This window comes from Hylaeus volcanicus, chromosome 3 (assembly GCF_026283585.1).
Source record: "Hylaeus volcanicus isolate JK05 chromosome 3, UHH_iyHylVolc1.0_haploid, whole genome shotgun sequence".
Taxonomy (NCBI): Eukaryota; Metazoa; Arthropoda; class Insecta; order Hymenoptera; family Colletidae; genus Hylaeus; species Hylaeus volcanicus.
In genome coordinates, this window is record NC_071978.1 from 27,588,300 (window position 1) to 27,607,812 (window position 19,513).

Sequence of the window (19,513 nt, forward strand, 5' to 3'; positions counted from 1 at the left end):
GAATTGGTGTTCGTGTTTGCGTGTTTAAACAATAAATATTCTCCAAATCACCAAGTATATTTCATATGATGTTTGAATGTTGTTTCTTTATCAGAACTATATTGCGAAAACGGGACAAGAAATACTGGTTCAAATGCAAAATAATAGAATTTTATTTTGAATACAGATCAGATGGATACTTTTAACTTATACAATTTTCGTATATATGTATATCTTACATAACAAGGAAGGCCGTTAATTTTCCTTAAAGCATTTACATGTTTCATAGAAGAACTTTCTGTATAAAATTATGATTCTGTCAAAGTTATCTTAAGGCACGTAAAACCACGTTTTTGCCTACGTATATAATAGTACCAATACAAATGCAAAAGACAAATTACTATAAATGGTACGATTTCTATTTGTAATTTCTCAATGAGAACGTAGATACATTCTTGATCATTTCTTCTACTTTTCTTCCATGAAGTCCTCGGTTCATCTGTAAATAATATCCCAAAATACGTGGTGCAAAGTGATTTTTTTGGGAAAAATAAGATGTTTTTGTAGTAAAACTAACTGATATTATTTTTGTCTTTTACTTCTATATTTTACATTGTCTATTTCTTTGATACACTTAAAAAATTAATCAAGTCATTAGAAAAAGGATCATCTTTTGTTCCATTGCACCACCAATTGTGGGATACTGTGTACTTAAACGAGTTACATGGAAATTGAATATAAAAAAAGAGTTGTTCGGTCCGGGTAGAGTTTAAATTCGTCAAGTTTTTCATGATAGAAGAAACAGTCTACAGGTAACAAGGACGATACGAACGGCACTGACGTATTTATCTTTCTTTATCAACATTTTTGACACACGGATTAGATTACGAGTATAAGGTTTTCTCTATCCACTCCTCCATTGTAAACGTTGCGGTATTAGTTAAATCCGGATCTCGTTCTCTGAAAATGTCTGCAAAAAATAATGTAACTTATTTTGCACCGCAAAATGTCTATGTTAGGATCTTCGATTTTAGTCAGAACTATTATTTCGCTCACCTATCATTGTTTTGAGTCGCACAGCGCACATTATATAGTCGTCGAACGTGATCATGCCGTCTTTCGTTCCATAACGGTGTACCAAAATGTTGAGAATATGATTATTAAGTCGGTAACCAGCGCTATTTAACGCTTGTCGTAGTTCAAACGCACTTAAGAATCCTGAATCGTCTTTGTCGTATAATTTATAAACCGCCTGAAAATTGAACAGGATTTATGAAAATTATTTTTGAATGGTACAATCAATCATACTTTCAAGTGACAAAATCTCATTGGTACTCTCTGAGTACCAATACCATTTTAAAGTGAATTGACCAGATTTTATTACTTGAATATAGAAAATATGATGTTCGTAGGTGTTCTCTATTTATTTAATTGATTTAACATACCCTCCATTTCCTTATATCGTTCCACAAAGTTCTGAATTCTTCGAATCCGAGTTTCCCTGAATGATCTACATCTAGCATAGCAACCATGCTACGGCACACGTCCTTACTGAATCCTTTATCGCGTGTTTCTGAAATTAGAAAAGTACTTCCAACTGTAATATTCGTTAAAATTCGTATGTTACTGCTTTGCGATGAACACTCAACCGAAAGAATAAACTTCTGAAATATTAAAGACAATAACCATAAAGTACAACTGCTTACGACATTATCACAGGTAGAAACGCATTACAAATACATAGCAGTAGGCTAACGAGACTATAGTTAGCTGCATGACACTCTTTCGCATAGTGCATTTGAAATTTAAGGTTTCATGGTAAGAGGACATGCAAAAAATATTCAATCATAGAAGGATAGTGCAGTAATCCCTCTCTAAGCGCCACTGATTCGTAACCGCGAGCTTGAGACAGAAGAGTAGATCATATTTCAATTTGGATAAGTGCAAATTTTCTTGAGAACTGGAATAATTTATTTCCTTGGGGTATTTTATGCTACTTCACTGCGTATAGAGAGAAAAAGAATCTAATAGTCGAATTGACAAACCTGGATGCAATTTTTCTTCTTCTTTAGTCTTACTTTCATCTGTGTCATCTAACAATTAACTGTAAATGTTTTCAACTCTCAAGAACGGACCTTGTAGCTAAAAGATTCCAGGTTCTGAACAGATTCTTTTTCTCTAACCACAATGTAAAAAAGTACCTAACGTTTACAGTGATTTAGTTTGCGTTACGTACAACACGGTGACCTGGTGTAGTATGAATTATATAGTAGGCGATGTCTTACCTACGGACTTATTGTACTGTTCATTATTACAAACAATGCCGCACAGCAGTGAGATGATAGTGTCGATAAACGAACCATTTCCTTGTACGGTTTCAGTGACATGAGCCTCACTACGACCCGACGACTGTGGTAGTTCTACCCGTAACATACAGCTACATGTTAACATTAAATTTTACATATGTACATGCGGGTCATTTGAATCAATACATACACTTCATGGCAAAATTTTGATTTGATGTATTTTTCGTGGATCTTTTCATTCGGTAGTGGTATCGAAAGTGGAATTAAAAACTTTCTTAGTTAGACTAATGAGTTGTATCAATCTCTAAAGTTTGCACTTATAATATATTTACCATGCTGTATAAATTACAGCCATAAATTTTATATATTACAGAATATCATCTCCGATTGTTTTAGCTTCCTGAAATCTAATTTTATTGAATACTAATGTAAAAGTATATTCGTTTAGCAACAAGTGTTCGTTAGTCATGACCAATTATAACTAATTGCACATTGAATGTACAAATCTCTGTTCGCAGCAGCTGTGTTAATAACTTGGTTAAAGTAAACAATGTCTCAAATTAGGGGATACAATTTTCTGATGAAAATTTCTGCCTTGCACAACGACCCAAATGTACTTATGTATGTTATGTAAGAAACAATATAAAGAGAAAGAAAGAGATGATTATACAAGAAAGAAAATGTAAAGTGCAGATATAATTAAGTAGCGTTCTTACAATAACAGATTCACGATGAAAACGAATTAATCGAAATGGTGCATAACTAACTTTTAAAATCAAAATGCAGGAGGCTATTTACGCGGGTTTCATAAAATATTTTTAATGAGTGATTAATGATAAAGAAGCGTAATTACGTCAATTATGCTATTGTCATTAACTATGAATAATATTAAATTAAAAAGCATGAAAATTACAGAAGCTTTTTAATAATAAGCAATCAACAAAAATACTGTAACAAAAACAGAGAAAACAGTAGTTAATATAAAGAAAGGGTATATAATAATACCTTTTCTCATTGCAAAATCTAAGATTTCCTTCAGTTCCATCCAATCTACTTCCATGTCGTCACCAGCGAGTTTTTTGAAGAACTCTCGAACTTTATCTTCATTTCGGTCTGGTTCCGGTTCTTCTCGAACCTTGAAAGAAAATGAAGATATTCAAATTCGGGAAGCATAATGTAAATGAATGGTGCGATAGAATACACATATACATTAATTTATATAAAAAATAATTTTCATTGAATTTTATCGATAAAAGTTGTTTGTATGTACATTACAGCATGCAAATTATTCACCTTATCTCCATCTCCGTGCTCGTTATCACCTTTAGGGTGAAGCACCTAGAAGCCAAGCAATGTAAACGTGCGAGTTGTTACGATATTAATAAGGTTCCACTAGTCAATGATTAGTTCCACACAGTTCATTACGGAACTATCAACACAAACACGAGTACACATTGAAAGCATTATGGAAATTTAGCATATTAAACGCACGTTGTCGATGTGCATATGCCAAGTGCAAATTGGTCCAATATTTATAATGTGTACAGTTGACACCCGAGAAGAATGTATCTGTGTCGTCATTGGAGTTCATCAAATTTCTATCGGATGAATTCTATTTTGTTTTTCCAAAAAGAAATTGTTTCTTAATTATTTAGACGTACATCAGATTTTCTCACTCTCGAGCACAAATGCATTCTTCTCAGACACCAACGGTATTTCCTATTGTTACGTGTTACTACTGTGGTTTAGTTACGTTAATTACCGTGCGCATATTTAACATATATTACCACCTATTGATGAGTAGATTTCTTACCCTATCATCAACTTCACCAATACCGACTTCTTCGTCATTCTCCCTGGAAAACAAAGTTTCAATAGAAATCTCGGATTTTCGTCGCGTTTAACTTCAATCCAACAAAAGGTTCACTTACTCCATGTTATTCTGATTTTCAGAGAATATTCGAAGCAGAAATTCACCCTCCTCGTTAGGATCAAACGTACTCGGAACTATACAATACACGCCAGGTGGTAGTTTGAAACGACACGTGACTTCTCGCAAATTTATAAATGCCGGCGACCTCGCGACGGATGCATTGTATTTGAAGAAATTGATGTCTAACGGTTTGGGTAGTCGTGCAGGATTCTCCAACTGTACATTGAAATTGTCGTGGTTATGTTACGTTGATAGGAAGATTAACCTTAAACTACTATCAATGGAAAAATCAGAAAAATTAGAGAGTACTACTGTCTTCACACTTATTAGATTGTTTTAACATAGGTCTAATAGATAGTCATTGGTTCTGATCATTGTTTTAAATGACACGAACATTACTGAACATTTGTTCAAGATAAAATTAAACAAAACACAAAGTTCCTTTTATGAGCAATGTAGATGCATACGCTGTATATTGCGAATCCAATAGTTAGACACTCTGCGCCCATTCTTCTCTGTGCTCGCCTGTTCTTCTGCATTAACGCCACGATTACTGTACACTTATCGTCGTCCTCATCCGGATACTCCAGCGTAATACGATATTGAGGGTTGTGCCAAAAAGTTTCTGCGAAGCGTTAACAGTTACGTTAGTCTGCATCTAACAGAAGTAAAGAAGGAAAGACGTTAGATCGGGGAAACATTTACCTAGGAAGTTCCTACAGCCCCCAGCTGTAACGCCTCGCACCCATTCGCCTTCGAACACACTCATCTCCCATTTCTTCTTACCAGCGTTTAAATCGTCCTCGGTCAACGAGTCTGGATTTAAATTGCATATTTCTAGTTGGGTGAAGTATTGAGTGAAATCTTGAAACGACATCCAAAATTCACCGTCCATGTCGAAGGTTAAACCTAGCTCTTCCTTCTCGTGATCGGGAATAAATCTCCATTCGGGTGATCTGTTGAACAAGTGAAATGTTTCTCCTTTGTGCAAATTAATGATCATTTTCGAGCAATATTCCTCGATTCACTTACTGATCGCTCCACGGACCATTCCACTCCGCTTCGTTTCCCCAAGGGTTCCTAAGCCTAAGTAAGGGTATCCTTCCTACCCGATTTGGCATTTCAATTTCTACGTATTTCACGCGAGTAATACTATAAGCATGACCTCTGATCAGTCCTTGAGGCGTCTCTGCTTCCAGTACGTTTGGATCGGGCTAAAATAGCAACACGTTTTATTTCCCCGTTTGTTTATCGACAGACGTCAGCCCCTGAATTTTACCTCTATCGAACAGCCCATTAACGAGTTTCTTTCGAAAGCTTTTAGCAGAATATTAAACAGATTCGGAGGTGTTTCCTCCATTTGGTACATTTCCGTTACACCGCCCGTGAAATCTTCCATGGCCTCGCAAGTGGATCCACCTTTCAGCGCCTCGTAGGAACCGTGAAGTTTCGCATAAGCTTTTTCTAGCAGAGCACTCCAAAACTCGTTGCTTTCCGCTGAACGTAGGTACATTAATTCGCCACGATAGGTCGGTAATCTGTCGTCGATTACTACATCAACCCATCTGCCATACTGCCAAAACCTGTGACATAGGATTGATATTACATACTATTATTATTTATTGACGTCTATGATTACACACGGAGATATCAGGTTAACACGTTGACTGCCAAACAAATTTTCTTTAAAGTTTCTACTAAAATGAAATATTATTTAGAATATTGGAGACTACATAATCAAACGTTTATCGTGGTATTTATTTTTGTAACTTCATTCAAAATTCATGAATTTCATTCAAATTCATTTCCTTTCATGCTTGACTTTCAAAATTAATTTTTTTACTTCTTCAGTGAAAAGCACTGTCACCCATATATGGGTGACATGGCGATCAACGTGTTAATTCGTATCCTAATTTGTTTCAATCGATAAACGATGTACCTGAAATGGAAGATGCCGGCGTAATTCTCTTCGAAACTCTGGTCTTCTGGCACTACTTGAAAAAATAAATTAGGGTCCATAGTAAGATTCGCAACTGCGGCCAGCAACCAACAGTCTCCTAATTCACCCTGTTGAACATCGAATCTGGAGAAACCCTCCACGAACAGTTGCGGGTTGTCTGCGATTTCCTGGAGTAAAAGGTTAAAATCGAATATAAAATTTGTTGATTTTTTATAAAAATTAGTGAAATTAAATGTTGTTTATCTATTCATTGATCAGTCGAACCGAGATGAAACTGAGAAAATAAATAACATTTAATACATTAATTAAGGCTTGCAAGATGGCCGATACGAAATATTATTAATGGCGCAGTGTAACAAGTTAATAAATTTGCGTGGTCAATTCTCAAGCAACGCGTTCTAGCGGTATCCTTACCATTGGACGTTTCCATTCTATGTATCTATCAGGTCGTTTCGAGAAAAATAAAGAAGAGTCCACTGGTGGGAATTCGGGATCTTCGAAGAGTCTGCCCATTGATAAACATTCTTGCTTGAGAGTGCTGAAGTCCTGGACGGCTGCTCGTGGTCTGAATCCGGATCCTTTTTCTCCTAACTAGAAAAATTCATTTTCTTTGAATACTTCCTACGTATTTACGCTCATAATATATAATTTGTCTGTATAATAGTAAAATCAATTTTCTATATTCGAATTTGAAATATTAATTAAAAATCCCAGTATAGCCTACGTTGTAACAAGATTTTCCGATATAATTTCTGTTAGTCTTCACAGCTTTATCGTCGTACGTTTTCTTAACTTTAGTAAAGTTTGATTGAGAATTTGAACCTTCTTTCACCGACTGTTGCGTTTTGAAATACGGACCGAAATTAATTTTGACGTTGTTCGTTCCATCTTTATTATATTCTAACGTTGGTGATATTTTCAACACTGCGACACCCTCTTGCAAGTAATTCGACAATCGATGATTTGTATATTTGCGATCCGATTCCATTTTGATATATTTAAGCGAATAAACGAGAACTGTTAGATGTTATCAGTTTTTGCACTTAAAGACTTTGAAAAATTCGCGACCACCTTTTGAACGCTCGAACGAATTTATTACAGTGAAGCAAATTATAAACTACTCGGAATCAGGGATGGAAGTATACTATTACAGGATACTTTTGATTAAACTTATCTATCGCGACACTGAGTTATTATAACAGGAAGAAAACTAACCACATTGTGTTTAGATTGCAAGGTATCGTCAGTTGCATGTAACCAGATATGCTACAATCGATAATAAATAATAGGAGCGATATTACGTTAGTGTTGTTAAATTACGCTGTATTTCGGAAACTAATAATAATAACAATGTATTTAAACATTCCAAAAAATAATTTGAGGTACTGAAAACATTGGTAATAGTCGCGTAGAGAGTTTGCCTCTGAGATTCGCTTTGACTTGGGAGACAAATTCTACGCGCACGCGATTTATCTTTGTCATTAATTTAAAAAAAAAAAAATCAAGGGTAATAAATACAAAGATGCTATCGTGATGCTATAGTGATGATAAATCTAAAAATTTATCGAATTACAGATAAAGAAGATGAAATTCTTTTAAAGGTCGTACAGATAAAAGTTGTATCAGCAAAAAGCATATTCTTATCTTCGCCGTTCATTTCAGCGCACGTGCGATGAATGAGTAGCGTATACATGACGCATGGCGTGAGTATTTTGTTTAATCATAATTTCAGCCAACAATCTATGCGAGGTGGAGAATGCGTACGCATTGAACGAGTGTTGCAACCAGAAGTTGTCAGCGTCAACGTTCTCACCGACATCACTCTTAATAATACTCATTTCTGCCTGTTACCGTATGAACAAGCCACTGTGTTTTATAAACGTTACAGGAGAGTAACAAATAATTCTTTATGAATTTGAATCAAATTATGATCAAACGTAATATTACTCAACATTTAGTCAACTAAAACGTTTGACTCGATACGTCTAGCAATTCCTACCAGTCGTAGCCGTAGTACTAAATAATTAATTCTCAGAGGTAGCTTCGAATGATTACAATCGCGCGAGCCATGTAATACAGATGTGTTCCCTATCGACGATTATGAGGTTGTGTTAGGTCATGGATGAGTGACTCACTCTGTGTCACAGTCGCGTACAAAAGTTCTCCCTTTTTTTTTGTTTTCATATTTTGTTTGAGAAAAATTAAGACAAACATTAAAATATACTTTTTATTTGTTAGGAATACCTCCAACTTTCCATATTTACAATATTAAATGCAATTTAGAACAAGGCAGGAGGAATGTTATTTGGAATGTAATTTTCTGTCCCAAGAATTGTTGCAATAAATGTATTTTTAAATGAATGAAATGTATTTTTCGTAGTAAAAACAGATGAGATTATTTTATTTTCTCCGCGGTAAATAAAATCCCAAGCCGATATTAATAGTCTTCGATGTTTACTTTTTTGTTCCGAAACCAAGATCATGAGGAATATCTCGTATTTCGAAACACTGTGATAAAAGCTGCGTTTTCGAAGCTATTGAAATCGTTATCCGTCGGCGTAGTCGTTTTAAACGAGTTTCTCGAGAAATTTGCAAGCAAGTTTGGTGATCTTTTTAGGTATCGAATAGTGCGTCAGCAACGAAATTTACTCGGTTAAAATGAAAGTTGATCGAATGACATTCGGGGAGCATACCACTTTAATGTTGAAAAGCGACGGTAGGAAACGCTTGACTTCAACAGCCGCCTTAACGAAGACGTCATCGAGAGGACCTGAATTCCCATTGTCGTAATAACTCATCTTCGTTGTTGACTACGCCCTGGCTAGGTTATCGCGATCACCACTGGCTCACTACGTTCCAAAGTGATCGTCGATGGACGATCAACGTTTTCCGACGGGTAACTTTTGTCACGTGTCACTGTACAAAGCAGATCTCAGTCGCCATCAACGATACTCGAGGGAAACAATATCCCGGCTCTCCACGCGATTCAACCGTGCGGATATAGAACCGTTACGTTGACAAGTCTGAAGCCTCGAACTGAGATCATTCTCTTGTTACCCTCACCTACCTTTCGTCACGCGGCATGGCTAAACGCACTATACTGCACAGTTTTCTTTCTCCTGGGCTTGTCAATGACAAATTTTGGCCTCGCGTGTCGGCAAGGATAAGTCGAATGAAACCTGATGCATGAATACGTGATCCCTGAACGTTATTTCGTCGTTTTACGATGCGTGCACCCGAATCGCCGGCATAAACAGATACTCGCGATGCAGTACCGGATTAAGATTTTACAGATCCCTAAGCTTCAGGTACATTGGTATGCAGCAGTGATGGGCAAAACCCTAGGCTTCGAATAAATCTGAAGTTTGCCGACTTGTTCGTCTCGTTTCCTCTTTTGAACATTTTCAAGGAAGGAAGCGAGACAAACACATCGGCAAATTTCAGATTTATTCGAAGCCTAGGGTTTTGCCCATCTCCGGTATGCAGAGTGTGGAAAGACCATGTATATTTGAATAAACAAGGAAAATTCAAATCGAAAAGTATTTAAGTATTTTTCGATTTGAGCTCTCCTTTACTTATTATAAATTTTTAAGTGAAATTTACTCATTACTCGTGGCATACAAATTTAAAATCTCTTTGGTATACGTATATACAATGGTCCATAAAAAAGCTGTCATAAAGAAATAGCAGCCCAAGTGAAGAAATGATTATAACATAACATTTTTTACGAGTTTTCTGTCCATGTTTTATATGCAAAAGTGATACTTGTGTCACGATTATTTCTACGCTTTTTGAGGTTATCTTTTCACAACTTGTCCATGGCCTGAAGTGTATATTACAGTGTATCCGTTCATCATAATATGTTTGTAAGTTTGTCAAGCATGGGATCGTAAGATGCCCGTTTTTTCCTGACCAGGGACTTCATTGATGCCATTTATTACTCGCATGCGCGAAAAATTATGGCATCAGTGATTCTCGGCTGCTTTCGACTGTATTCGGCTTCGTTCGGATACAGTTTGCACGCTTTCGATGTGCGCACGGCTTAATGGAAATTAGGCGTGCACCATCTGTGAGACGTGCCGCGAATGATTATAGAAGCGCGACCTTTCAAACTCCAGAAACGTCCTTGCAGCGCAAACACCAATTAACTTTATTGCATAACTGACAAAACACACATATTTGTCAATTATTTTGCTTTTATTGCGTGAAACGCAACACACGAGGCCGCTCCTCGCTATTAACGAATTATAAAATTATAGCGTGATACCAATACTCACTTCCACCTTCTTTGTTTCCTGTCGTACAAATTCTGGTTCAATCACCTCCTGTTTCCATCCGTAAGAATAGTTGTTCATTGTGCTCTAGCTATGATCTGACCGACGTGTATCCAGGATTCTGAAATACTCTTCCCTGTTAGTGTTTCGAAACTATGCATGCGGAAATGCGATTCTAATAATCACGTGTCGAATCGATTTGCCTTTTGAAGTACGAGTTTCATTCAAATTGATTCGCTAGCAAACGTGCGACGCTTCGAAGCGTTTGACGCGGCGATAATTATTTTACGGAGCGACTAGATCGGTCTTCCTGTAACGTTATCGCGTATGATAACTAACCGTCTCGTTCGAAGCACCGGTTCTGTGTCTATCGACGGAACTGACACCTAACTCACTGCACGAACTTTTCAGAGGTTTACATGTTTTCTACGCAATTCGATGACTTTACGACCACTTGTGACCGGAAGGAGATTTCTTGGACCCGACCTTCGTCTACGTTACAAATTGAATGCATGTATATCGTTGAACCGTCGGCTCAGTGTCTCGTAGTGTGTTCGTCACGCGACGTTGACTAGTACGACGAATGATTCAACAACGTCTACCTTAATAATCTCGTTGTTACGTATACGTACGTCGCGATATAGTTCACCTCCTATATACTCAGTTTACTGCCGCAGTTTCATAATACTTTTTTGTCACCGCAGGTGTATATTCGATCTTTATCTAGTACCAAAGACATTCGCATCGAAAGCTTTGTTCGTAAAACAAGTATATAACCAAATCTCATAACCTCTAAGGGTACAAAGTAACCAAAGCATCGATAGTTTGTCTCGTGTTGTTCAGGTACGGAACGGACGCGAGCTACTAACGTAGAGAGGTACTCTTAGCAGTCGTTTTTCCCTTCTTTCTTGTCGAAGGCGAGATTGAGACGGAATTTAATGTGAGTCATACAACAAAATAACAAAATAAATATTCAAGTATTCGTACTTTGTTTCGTTCCATCTTTCGGACATTTCGTTAAGAGATCGACTCAGGCCTTTGGAAAATGAATTTTGTTACATTTCCTTTTTCATTTTCATCGTACGATATGCATTAAATGACTTACCCCATTCTTACTTAATACGTTGACTGCGAACAAGGTGTAAATATCCTTTTTTGTAGTATACACTATGGTTGACTTTTTAATTCTAGATTCATAGATTTATTAATCTTGTCTTCTCAGGAAATGCTCTTGTAAATTTCTAATCGTTAGTTGGATGAATTGGGACTCGTGTTCCGAGTACTTCGCTATTATGCCGAATGCTTCCTCTAATTCTTCTCTTCGTAAATCTGCCTGGGACTCTCCTTGCGCGTTTTCTAGCGATTCTTGTACGAACTTAAATGACCCTTTCTGTTCGTTTTCCAGTGAATCTTCTTTTACGTTTCCTAGTGGTTCTTGTACGAATGCAATTGGCTCTTTTTGTACGTTTTCCGGTGGTCTTTCCTGTTCTTCTTCATTCTCTTCCTGAGACTTTTCATACGTATCATCCTCAAACTCAATCTTACTCCAGGTAGGACTAGTTTCGTCAATGGCGTACGCGTTTTCGTACGCAAGGTTCTCTTTTTCCACTTTGCAAGTAAAAAACGACGGGTATTCCTCGACACCCGCCATATCCTTTTGTGGTTTTTGTTTAGTTTTAGTGCACGCTAGACGGATGTTGTATCGTTTTTTGAATTTCGCCAACCACCCTATACTAGCCTTGAATCGTGGCGTTTCTGCAAACTGTTGAATCAATTCCTGGGCTTTCGTATGCAGTATCTGGTCGGTGGCTGTTTCTCCTAACGCTCTTCTTTCCAAGTACCACGCGTTAAGGCGCTTTTCCAATTCGTGGTGCGGCGGTTTTCGTATTCTTTTTCTTTTTCGAGCGTGGATACCCTGGGTGCTGTAACAGCGCAAGATCGAAATTTTTCGTCGAATCCGACGGACAGTCGCAGGGTGGATACCGTATTCGAAACTTAATTGTTGTACGGGTACGCCGTTCTCTAATTTCACAGCGATATCCAACTTCTGCTCTATGGAAATCGTTCTTTTCTTAATTTTATCGCGACTCTCCCGTTTATTCGTTGCCTCGATTGTTTCGTCCATTTTGTAGAAGTAACCTAATGCTGACAATGTCCTCGAACGATTCTTTCCGTTGATTGCTTATCACTTACTGGCTGCGCCACCGTCCTGTGACGCCAAGTCCCGAACACCTTCGAATCCACCCGATCTTTTAACAAAATGTCGACGCGGTTACACGTTGGGCGTTGAGCGAATGCGCCGATCAACATGATCTGCCGTCTAACAACGCGTTGGGTCTACTAGAACAAAACATTCGTTCATCCTGTAACGCGTTAGGTCCATAACGTTTCTTATTCGCGTACAAAGGTCTTTTGACTCCCTTCGATAACGAAGAAGCGAGACACGACTGTTCGATAACGTGTTTCCTATACACTAAGAGCTCACGTCTGTTGCGCATACTCCCTACGCATGATAATGACAGAGTATACTTTAAACGTTCGAGAGACAGAGAAAGGACTCCCTTACTCACTCTCGCATTTGATAAACAACAAGCGAGGACGATCACTCAAAGACGCGTCCTGTACGTTAACCTTCCGATGAACTTGCGAATTTTCGCAAGTTGAATATTTACCTTAGACGGTACTGAGTACATATTTGATTCTGTTCAATGACCTGTATGGATGTGTACTTAATTTAATAGAGATACTTTGTTATTTATTTGGCGAATTACGTTTTTCTTCGTTATTTACTTAAATGGGTTTATGTACCATACTCGTTAACTATAGAAAGTCTATAAGTAACCAGTAGCCAAATTTCTAGATAGAGGTTGATAGAGCAATGCTACTTCCAGATTTGTATTTGTGATTTATATTCGTGCCGAACAAAATTATTAACAGGTAAGAGAGAGATTCTAAATTTCTTCTGACAAGAGTTTCGCCTCCGTTGAGCTAGTCTGTGGTCGCGTTTCAAACAGGTTTGTGCGTTATCACGTTTGCATAGCGACATCGAGCCGTTAAAGGGGATACACGAAAGTAGGGCTTGGCGCTACGTCACACTGTCTTTGGAGCGTCGACCTTCAAACTTGGCCCACAGTATCATTGGGCAGAAGGCACCTTGACGTTGACCCAGATACCAATTATGGAATCACAGATTTGCCGAATTTCACGCTGTGTAATTTAATTGCCGTGCAAGGAACCTTCTTTCGTTTTGCAAGAAAGCCCTTCGAGCGTATTAATAAATGAAACTAATAAACGAAAGAATTTGACTGTGGCACAGTACTAACAAACTTCAAAAGAACTTAAACATGAATCGAAAAGTCTTTCGTGTGTCGAGTCTCAGTTGTTTACGAAAAATACTGTTTGAATGCCAATCATTCGATCTCTAGATTCACTCCTCCGAAGGATGCCGCAACGAAAGGGTTATTTACACCGCTACGTACATTGGACCACGTTCATAAATAGCCGAAATTAAAACAATTACGTCATTATAGCACGTGTTTTCAACGTAGCTTATGATGCTGCCGTACGAGATTGACTTTGACGTTCTGGAACGTTGCGGTTGATTTGTTACGGAGTAAATATAGTAAACGTACACAGTATTTTCAGGAGTTTGGTGTATGTTTCGTACACAGCTCGTGGCTTTCCGATAAAGAAGCCAACATATTTTCTGTTTCATTATTCAATTACCGTAGTATTCATAACCTGATCACATTTTTTGTAAAACGAATGTGTTTCGATTATTACAATTGTCAAACACGTATGTAAGATCAAACTATCCGAAGTTATTTTGATTCCTTCAAGAGCATTCCTATCAAACGTACAAGTTACTTCCGCGTGTTCCTTCGATTGTCGCATCTACGACTATCAGTTCGATAAGAGTCGTGTCGGCAAGTAAATAGACCGACCGTGCCATCGATCGGGTGGCACTCCCTTTAGAGTGCGCCAGCTGACACGAAGTCAAGGTTCCATCATGCAGAAGAATTCTTACCCCGTGGTACCCTCGTTGCTTCGACCGATTAACAAACTCTGATCCTCTAGAAATTATTTCCTCATGACCAAACGCGCTCGTTTCACGAGCATCAAATTTCCTTCGTACGTGATACGTTGACTATATCACAGCATGACACACCAGGAAACGGTTGGGTTTCCCTAAAATTCGCTTCGTCGAACGGAAAGTACGCGAATGAGACTAGAAACTCTCGCGGATTCTTCGGTGACCGCGTGGACCCGACTTTCGAGCTGAGAAGCACGCAATACACTGGCTGACATTTCCCAAAAGACGGACGCCTGGAACCAAAGTATCCTCCCCCGCTCGACTGGCGGCGTCGGCGTCGGCGTCGATGTGTCGACGCCGGCGGTATATCGAAAGTATGGCGTTATATACGCAATGTACACAGCGTCTCGTAGGCCCGGCCATGCGTGATTCTAACGACGAATAATATTTTAATCTTCTTTGTTATCTAATTGGAAGAGATAACAGCGATACGTCGGATTGGTGATTCGATGGATTAGTTAACGATATCACTCGTTATCTTCACCACTCATTTTGTAAATATTTGAGTAACTGATCTTTATTCCAGTACCTATGTTCCGGTTGACTTAAGACCAGCTTGTACATGAGATGGCTGTTTAATTCTAAATAAAGTCATGCTTGACTCACGATCAGGAAATGTTTTATTCGAGCAATGGATGACGAATAAAATCCACGTGGTGATTAGTTTATGACGGTGCTCCGATACTCGCCGCTTCTCAAAAATCTTCCTCTTTGACTTTCTTTAAGATTGAAACGGAAAGGGCGATCGTCTGAAAATGTTTGCGCGCGACTGTTATGTTCATATACGTCGAATGCTTACGTTCTTGGTATTTTTATTTTTTCTCTATCGTCTGGGAAGTTTCAGAATGCGAACAGATCACGATACTCCGTACTCAGCGATGCTGATACTATTTAAACATTTTTAAAGCGAACCGCGATTCGCGGTAATTGCATACGACGCTTTTGGCGAGGCTTAGGCTACCTACTTCTTCGTCCCGTTTTATCCGCATACGTTCACACTAATTATCGAACCGACGAGGAGACGCAATTGTTCAAGGAGGCTATTTTCGAGTAACAGGATACTCAGTTTCTTAACGTAGACCGTTCTCTCTCGTTTTTGATGAACTAGCACAGATATCAGTAGCAGAAACGAATAAAATATCGTTATCCCTTTTATCTTCTTCGATGTACAAATTGTAACAAATAAGTTACGATGAAACGTATAGGAAATCAAAAAGGAAATTAGTTTACTACGCTGAGATTCAGTGAAAAGACAATGTTCGCTTATAAGATATTCATAATCCAAAATATATTATAACCGTGTCCCAGATTTGGTCTCTTTTGGAACTTTACATAATTCGAGTTATCATTTTGCAACTGTTGTTAATGTAGCAGAGTTATTGGCAGTTTATCAACCTCCAACAGGTCTGCTTGATTTTAAGTATCGAGTTTTTGGCAGAGGCGATTTATGCTCGACGGAAGATATGAAAATGGGAATTTAGAATCATTGCGTTTTTAAATTATCGTACAACTTGGGATCCTCCATTTCTAATCTCATCGTGGAAATACCATTTCGCGTTAAAGACTCTTCTTGTGTGGCGAATAAATTTATTGGTAATAATATTCTGGGGACGGTAGTTTTCATAGATATATCAGTGGTATTAATGAAACGAAATACGGAAACTTGGATGTCTTAAAACGAACGTATATGTTAGGTGTCATTTTAAATGTAATCTGTTGCTGCATCTTGCCTAGTAATTCCTCGAATAGCAGTTAGCCAGGAGAGAATAATCCACTGTTTCGTAACCGTTTCTCTGGGGAATTGACGGCATGAAACGCATTCGTATAATTCGAAATAAAAGCATTCATCGGTGGTATCTTCGTTAGGTTAATGCGTTGTTTATTTCGAAACCCTCCCGGGCAGTGCGTGTCAGATGGAAACATGTTCAATTCGTTGAAACGATGGTACTTTTCTGTGCCAATTTTTGCAAAAACAACAAAGGGTATTGGTCTTTCAAGCAGTATTTATTGTTTCATGATTTATTGCCAGTCGCGTGCTAATTTCACCATATTTGCGTCAAGTGTAACAACTATTCATTATGAATATTATTGTAGCGTCAATTCGGAAATGAAGGATTTAAAGAAAATCTAGTAAAATGGTGGCACTTTAAACTTGAACCTTCGTGATAAAAACGGTTATAACTTTGGCAATTTTGAAATTTTTTTAATGTGATTTAATAGAAAATTTGAACAGACCTTGACACTTGCATTAAAACTCCTCGCAAGACCGTTACCGTTCGTTGACATTTAATTCATCATTACCAACCGCGATATTGGCGAACGATTATTTTTCCAATCGACGTGTCAATAAATTAGGATAACGAACGCTAACGGCAGACAGGCGCGGCAGAGACAGTACAACTGGGTAACAACCTTGGCAGTAGCCCGACTAAAAATATGAATTCGTTGTGTGTTATAACCGCCGCGCGAGGGGTTCGTTTTATGTTAAAGCTGAAACTGGCGGAGTTCCAAGATGAACTCGGAAAAATTTTCCCCCCTACCGACATTACTCGACCACCGCTGAGTCGCACGGAATTCATTCTGCCTCCGTTGAGATCGTTTCGTCGCTGAGCGGAATGTAACCGAGTAAATGAGCCGTAAAAGGTCGTTAAAGAGGTGGCGAGAGGGGGAGAAGAAAAAGTATACGCGTCGGTGAATAATTCAGGTATAATCGTCGCCGAGCGAGATGATAATTGTTAAGAAACGAACAGTGAGCACGGACCTTGAAAACAGTGTTCGCTGGATGATGGACGTCACCCGAACCGGACAGTCCTCCTCTGAGCAATCGCGTGAGAAGATTGTAACGGCCATACGTGGACCATGTGTCCTCTGGCGGTTGAAACAGGGTAGGATTCCTGCGAATAAATTACCTTCTCTGTAAAAGTTAATCCTGACGCTCCATCGCGGTGTAATTAATTTGTTGCGTGCACGGTTCTCCCTTATGTGGAAACAAAGGTTTCCAAGTGCTTCGGAAAATGAAAATAATATCCTTTCATTCGCTTTGCCGCGAATAAAGTAAAAGCGTTTCTTTCATTCTCGAGAGCAATGACACGGAATTTTAATTTTCTATACATTCGTGTTTGGGGTTACATTTCATTTCGATGTAAATTCTGATAACGAAAAGATGATGAATTAATACAGAGCTTACCCTTTTAAGAATTTGTACGTTCTCGCGGTGTCGGGGCCTTCGGCTATGGTTTTCACGTAGTAGTAGGAGTAATTCGACATTGCCTTAATAGAGATACTTTTGGTAAATATAGCGACGAGCGTACGGAACTACACCGTAGCCAGCAAGATTCTCGAAAGGGCGGCACAAACGTACTGTTCGCCGAAAACTACACTCGAATTGTCGTCCATGTACCCCTTCTTCTTCGTTCTATCGGTGTGGGCATGTATGCTGTCGGAAGGTTTCTTCGCTTATGCTCACCTATATTTCTCGATGTCTGTAACGTTGATAGCTAACAATGCGACGACGATTTGTATGAGAAACGATCGGACGAGGAACTGGTCTTGCTATTTTCTGTAAACGATGCAAGCAGCTTAATCTTTTTAGCTGTCCTATGTTAAATGCTGCCTATAAGGCGTCATATATAAAAGAAAATATATTTTTTATCGAGGAAAAAATCCCTCGATGTTTGCCAACTTATTGCTTACTTGGAGTTAATTATTAATTTTGTTATATAACGATCGACGCATTCGCGCAAACCACTCGTTAACTACTTGAGAAATCGAGAGTCAAGTGGCATTGCGTCTGTCTCGATTTGTGCTATCGTTGAATCGAATTGAGCATTAGCGCGAGCTCTGCCTTCTCTTAAGACAACACTAGTAGTTAGCCAATCTCTTTTAGTAGTAGCCTCGTCTTTTGATCAAATGCGTGTTAGGGATACTTGAAACGGCATCATCCAAGGTATCGTTCATGTATCTTAACTTTGCCACTCTATCCAACCGGTCTTTACTAAATCGATATCGATCAATCAGTGTTCTATCCAACTATAAACAACGAGATAAAAATAAAAAATTCAAATGCAAAACGTTTCTTCAACACCAGAACTACCGAGAACGATGAATACCATATTGTTGACCGTTGTGGATATTTAAAATCGAAATATTTTCGTCAAACGAAATAAATCGAAGTGGAGATATTGTTACTAAGGAAACAATACCGAAGACAAGTGCACAGATTAAATTTACTGGCTTGGTAGTTCCGGTGATGAAACGACGGTAGAGAAGGCTGAATAATCCAGGGGGTGTAATTTTTCCACAAACATGTCTTTATTACGTTTCACGTACAGATATATGGTGGTTGACTTTCATACGCTGCGCGCACGTAAAGTACGTCGTCGTTGTAAGAAAAATAAAAAAGGGCCCGGTGCTCTTCTTGATTTCGAAAGTGTTCGTTTGCCCCCATTTGTTTGCGATGGCGAATCGTATACAACGAGATCGATGTTAAACACGGACGCCTTTCCACCATTCGTCGTTTCTGTCGCGGCTTGTTTAACGTGTGAACGAGGTAGGCGTGGGATGTCCTATTAAATTTTTCATGCATCAATGTTTCCAGGTGAGTGTTTCGTTCGATGGACACGGCCCGATTCGTTGCGATTCGTGATTCATTATCCTTACTATAATAGTTACGTTGCTGAGATGTTACGATCGTTGTCCGGTAGTAATAATCATAATGTGTCGAGGATGAAGGCGATTCGACGAGCCTTTGTCTAGAATTTTGTGATAGGTAATATGCATCGTACATGTATATAAAGGTTTACAGGTATGCGTAGAAAGAACGCCGGAGGCGCATGTTTTTCTTCCTTTTTTGTGTAAATTAAGTCTTGTGTACAGCGTATTCTCTCTCTCTCTCTCTCTCTCTCTCTCTCTCTCTCTCTCTCTCACTCACTCACTCACTCACTCACTCACTCACTCACTCACTCACTC

At 38.6% G+C, this 19,513-nt stretch overlaps 1 protein-coding gene and 1 long non-coding RNA gene across 11 annotated transcripts; both read right to left on the bottom strand.

The window, feature by feature from the left end:
- Nucleotides 1-134: 134 nt before the first annotated feature.
- LOC128874016 (calpain-A-like) lies at nucleotides 135-14,775 on the bottom strand. 10 transcript variants are annotated; one of them, XM_054118238.1, is made up of 16 exons: nucleotides 14,480-14,775; nucleotides 10,456-10,573; nucleotides 6,593-6,769; nucleotides 6,158-6,345; nucleotides 5,498-5,801; nucleotides 5,251-5,432; nucleotides 4,924-5,174; nucleotides 4,686-4,843; nucleotides 4,217-4,434; nucleotides 4,099-4,141; nucleotides 3,579-3,623; nucleotides 3,291-3,420; nucleotides 2,265-2,399; nucleotides 1,425-1,552; nucleotides 1,036-1,231; nucleotides 135-949 (listed from the first exon to the last, which is right to left on the bottom strand). In XM_054118238.1, the coding sequence occupies exons 2-16, from the start codon at nucleotides 10,531-10,533 to the stop codon at nucleotides 864-866; spliced, it is 2,319 nt and encodes a 772-aa protein (XP_053974213.1). In that variant the 5' UTR covers nucleotides 10,534-10,573; nucleotides 14,480-14,775; the 3' UTR covers nucleotides 135-863. The 10 variants fall into 10 exon arrangements, with proteins under 10 accessions (XP_053974213.1, XP_053974215.1, XP_053974216.1 ...); XM_054118240.1 differs by lacking the exon at nucleotides 14,480-14,775 and adding an exon at nucleotides 11,558-11,698; XM_054118241.1 differs by lacking the exon at nucleotides 14,480-14,775 and adding an exon at nucleotides 11,085-11,492.
- A 1,286-nt stretch (nucleotides 14,776-16,061) lies between these two features.
- On the bottom strand, nucleotides 16,062-17,863 carry LOC128874020 (uncharacterized). The gene is made up of 3 exons (XR_008456552.1): nucleotides 17,733-17,863; nucleotides 16,781-17,439; nucleotides 16,062-16,497 (listed from the first exon to the last, which is right to left on the bottom strand). It is a non-coding gene; the product is annotated as an uncharacterized LOC128874020 (long non-coding RNA).
- Between the last annotated feature and the right edge of the window lie 1,650 nt (nucleotides 17,864-19,513).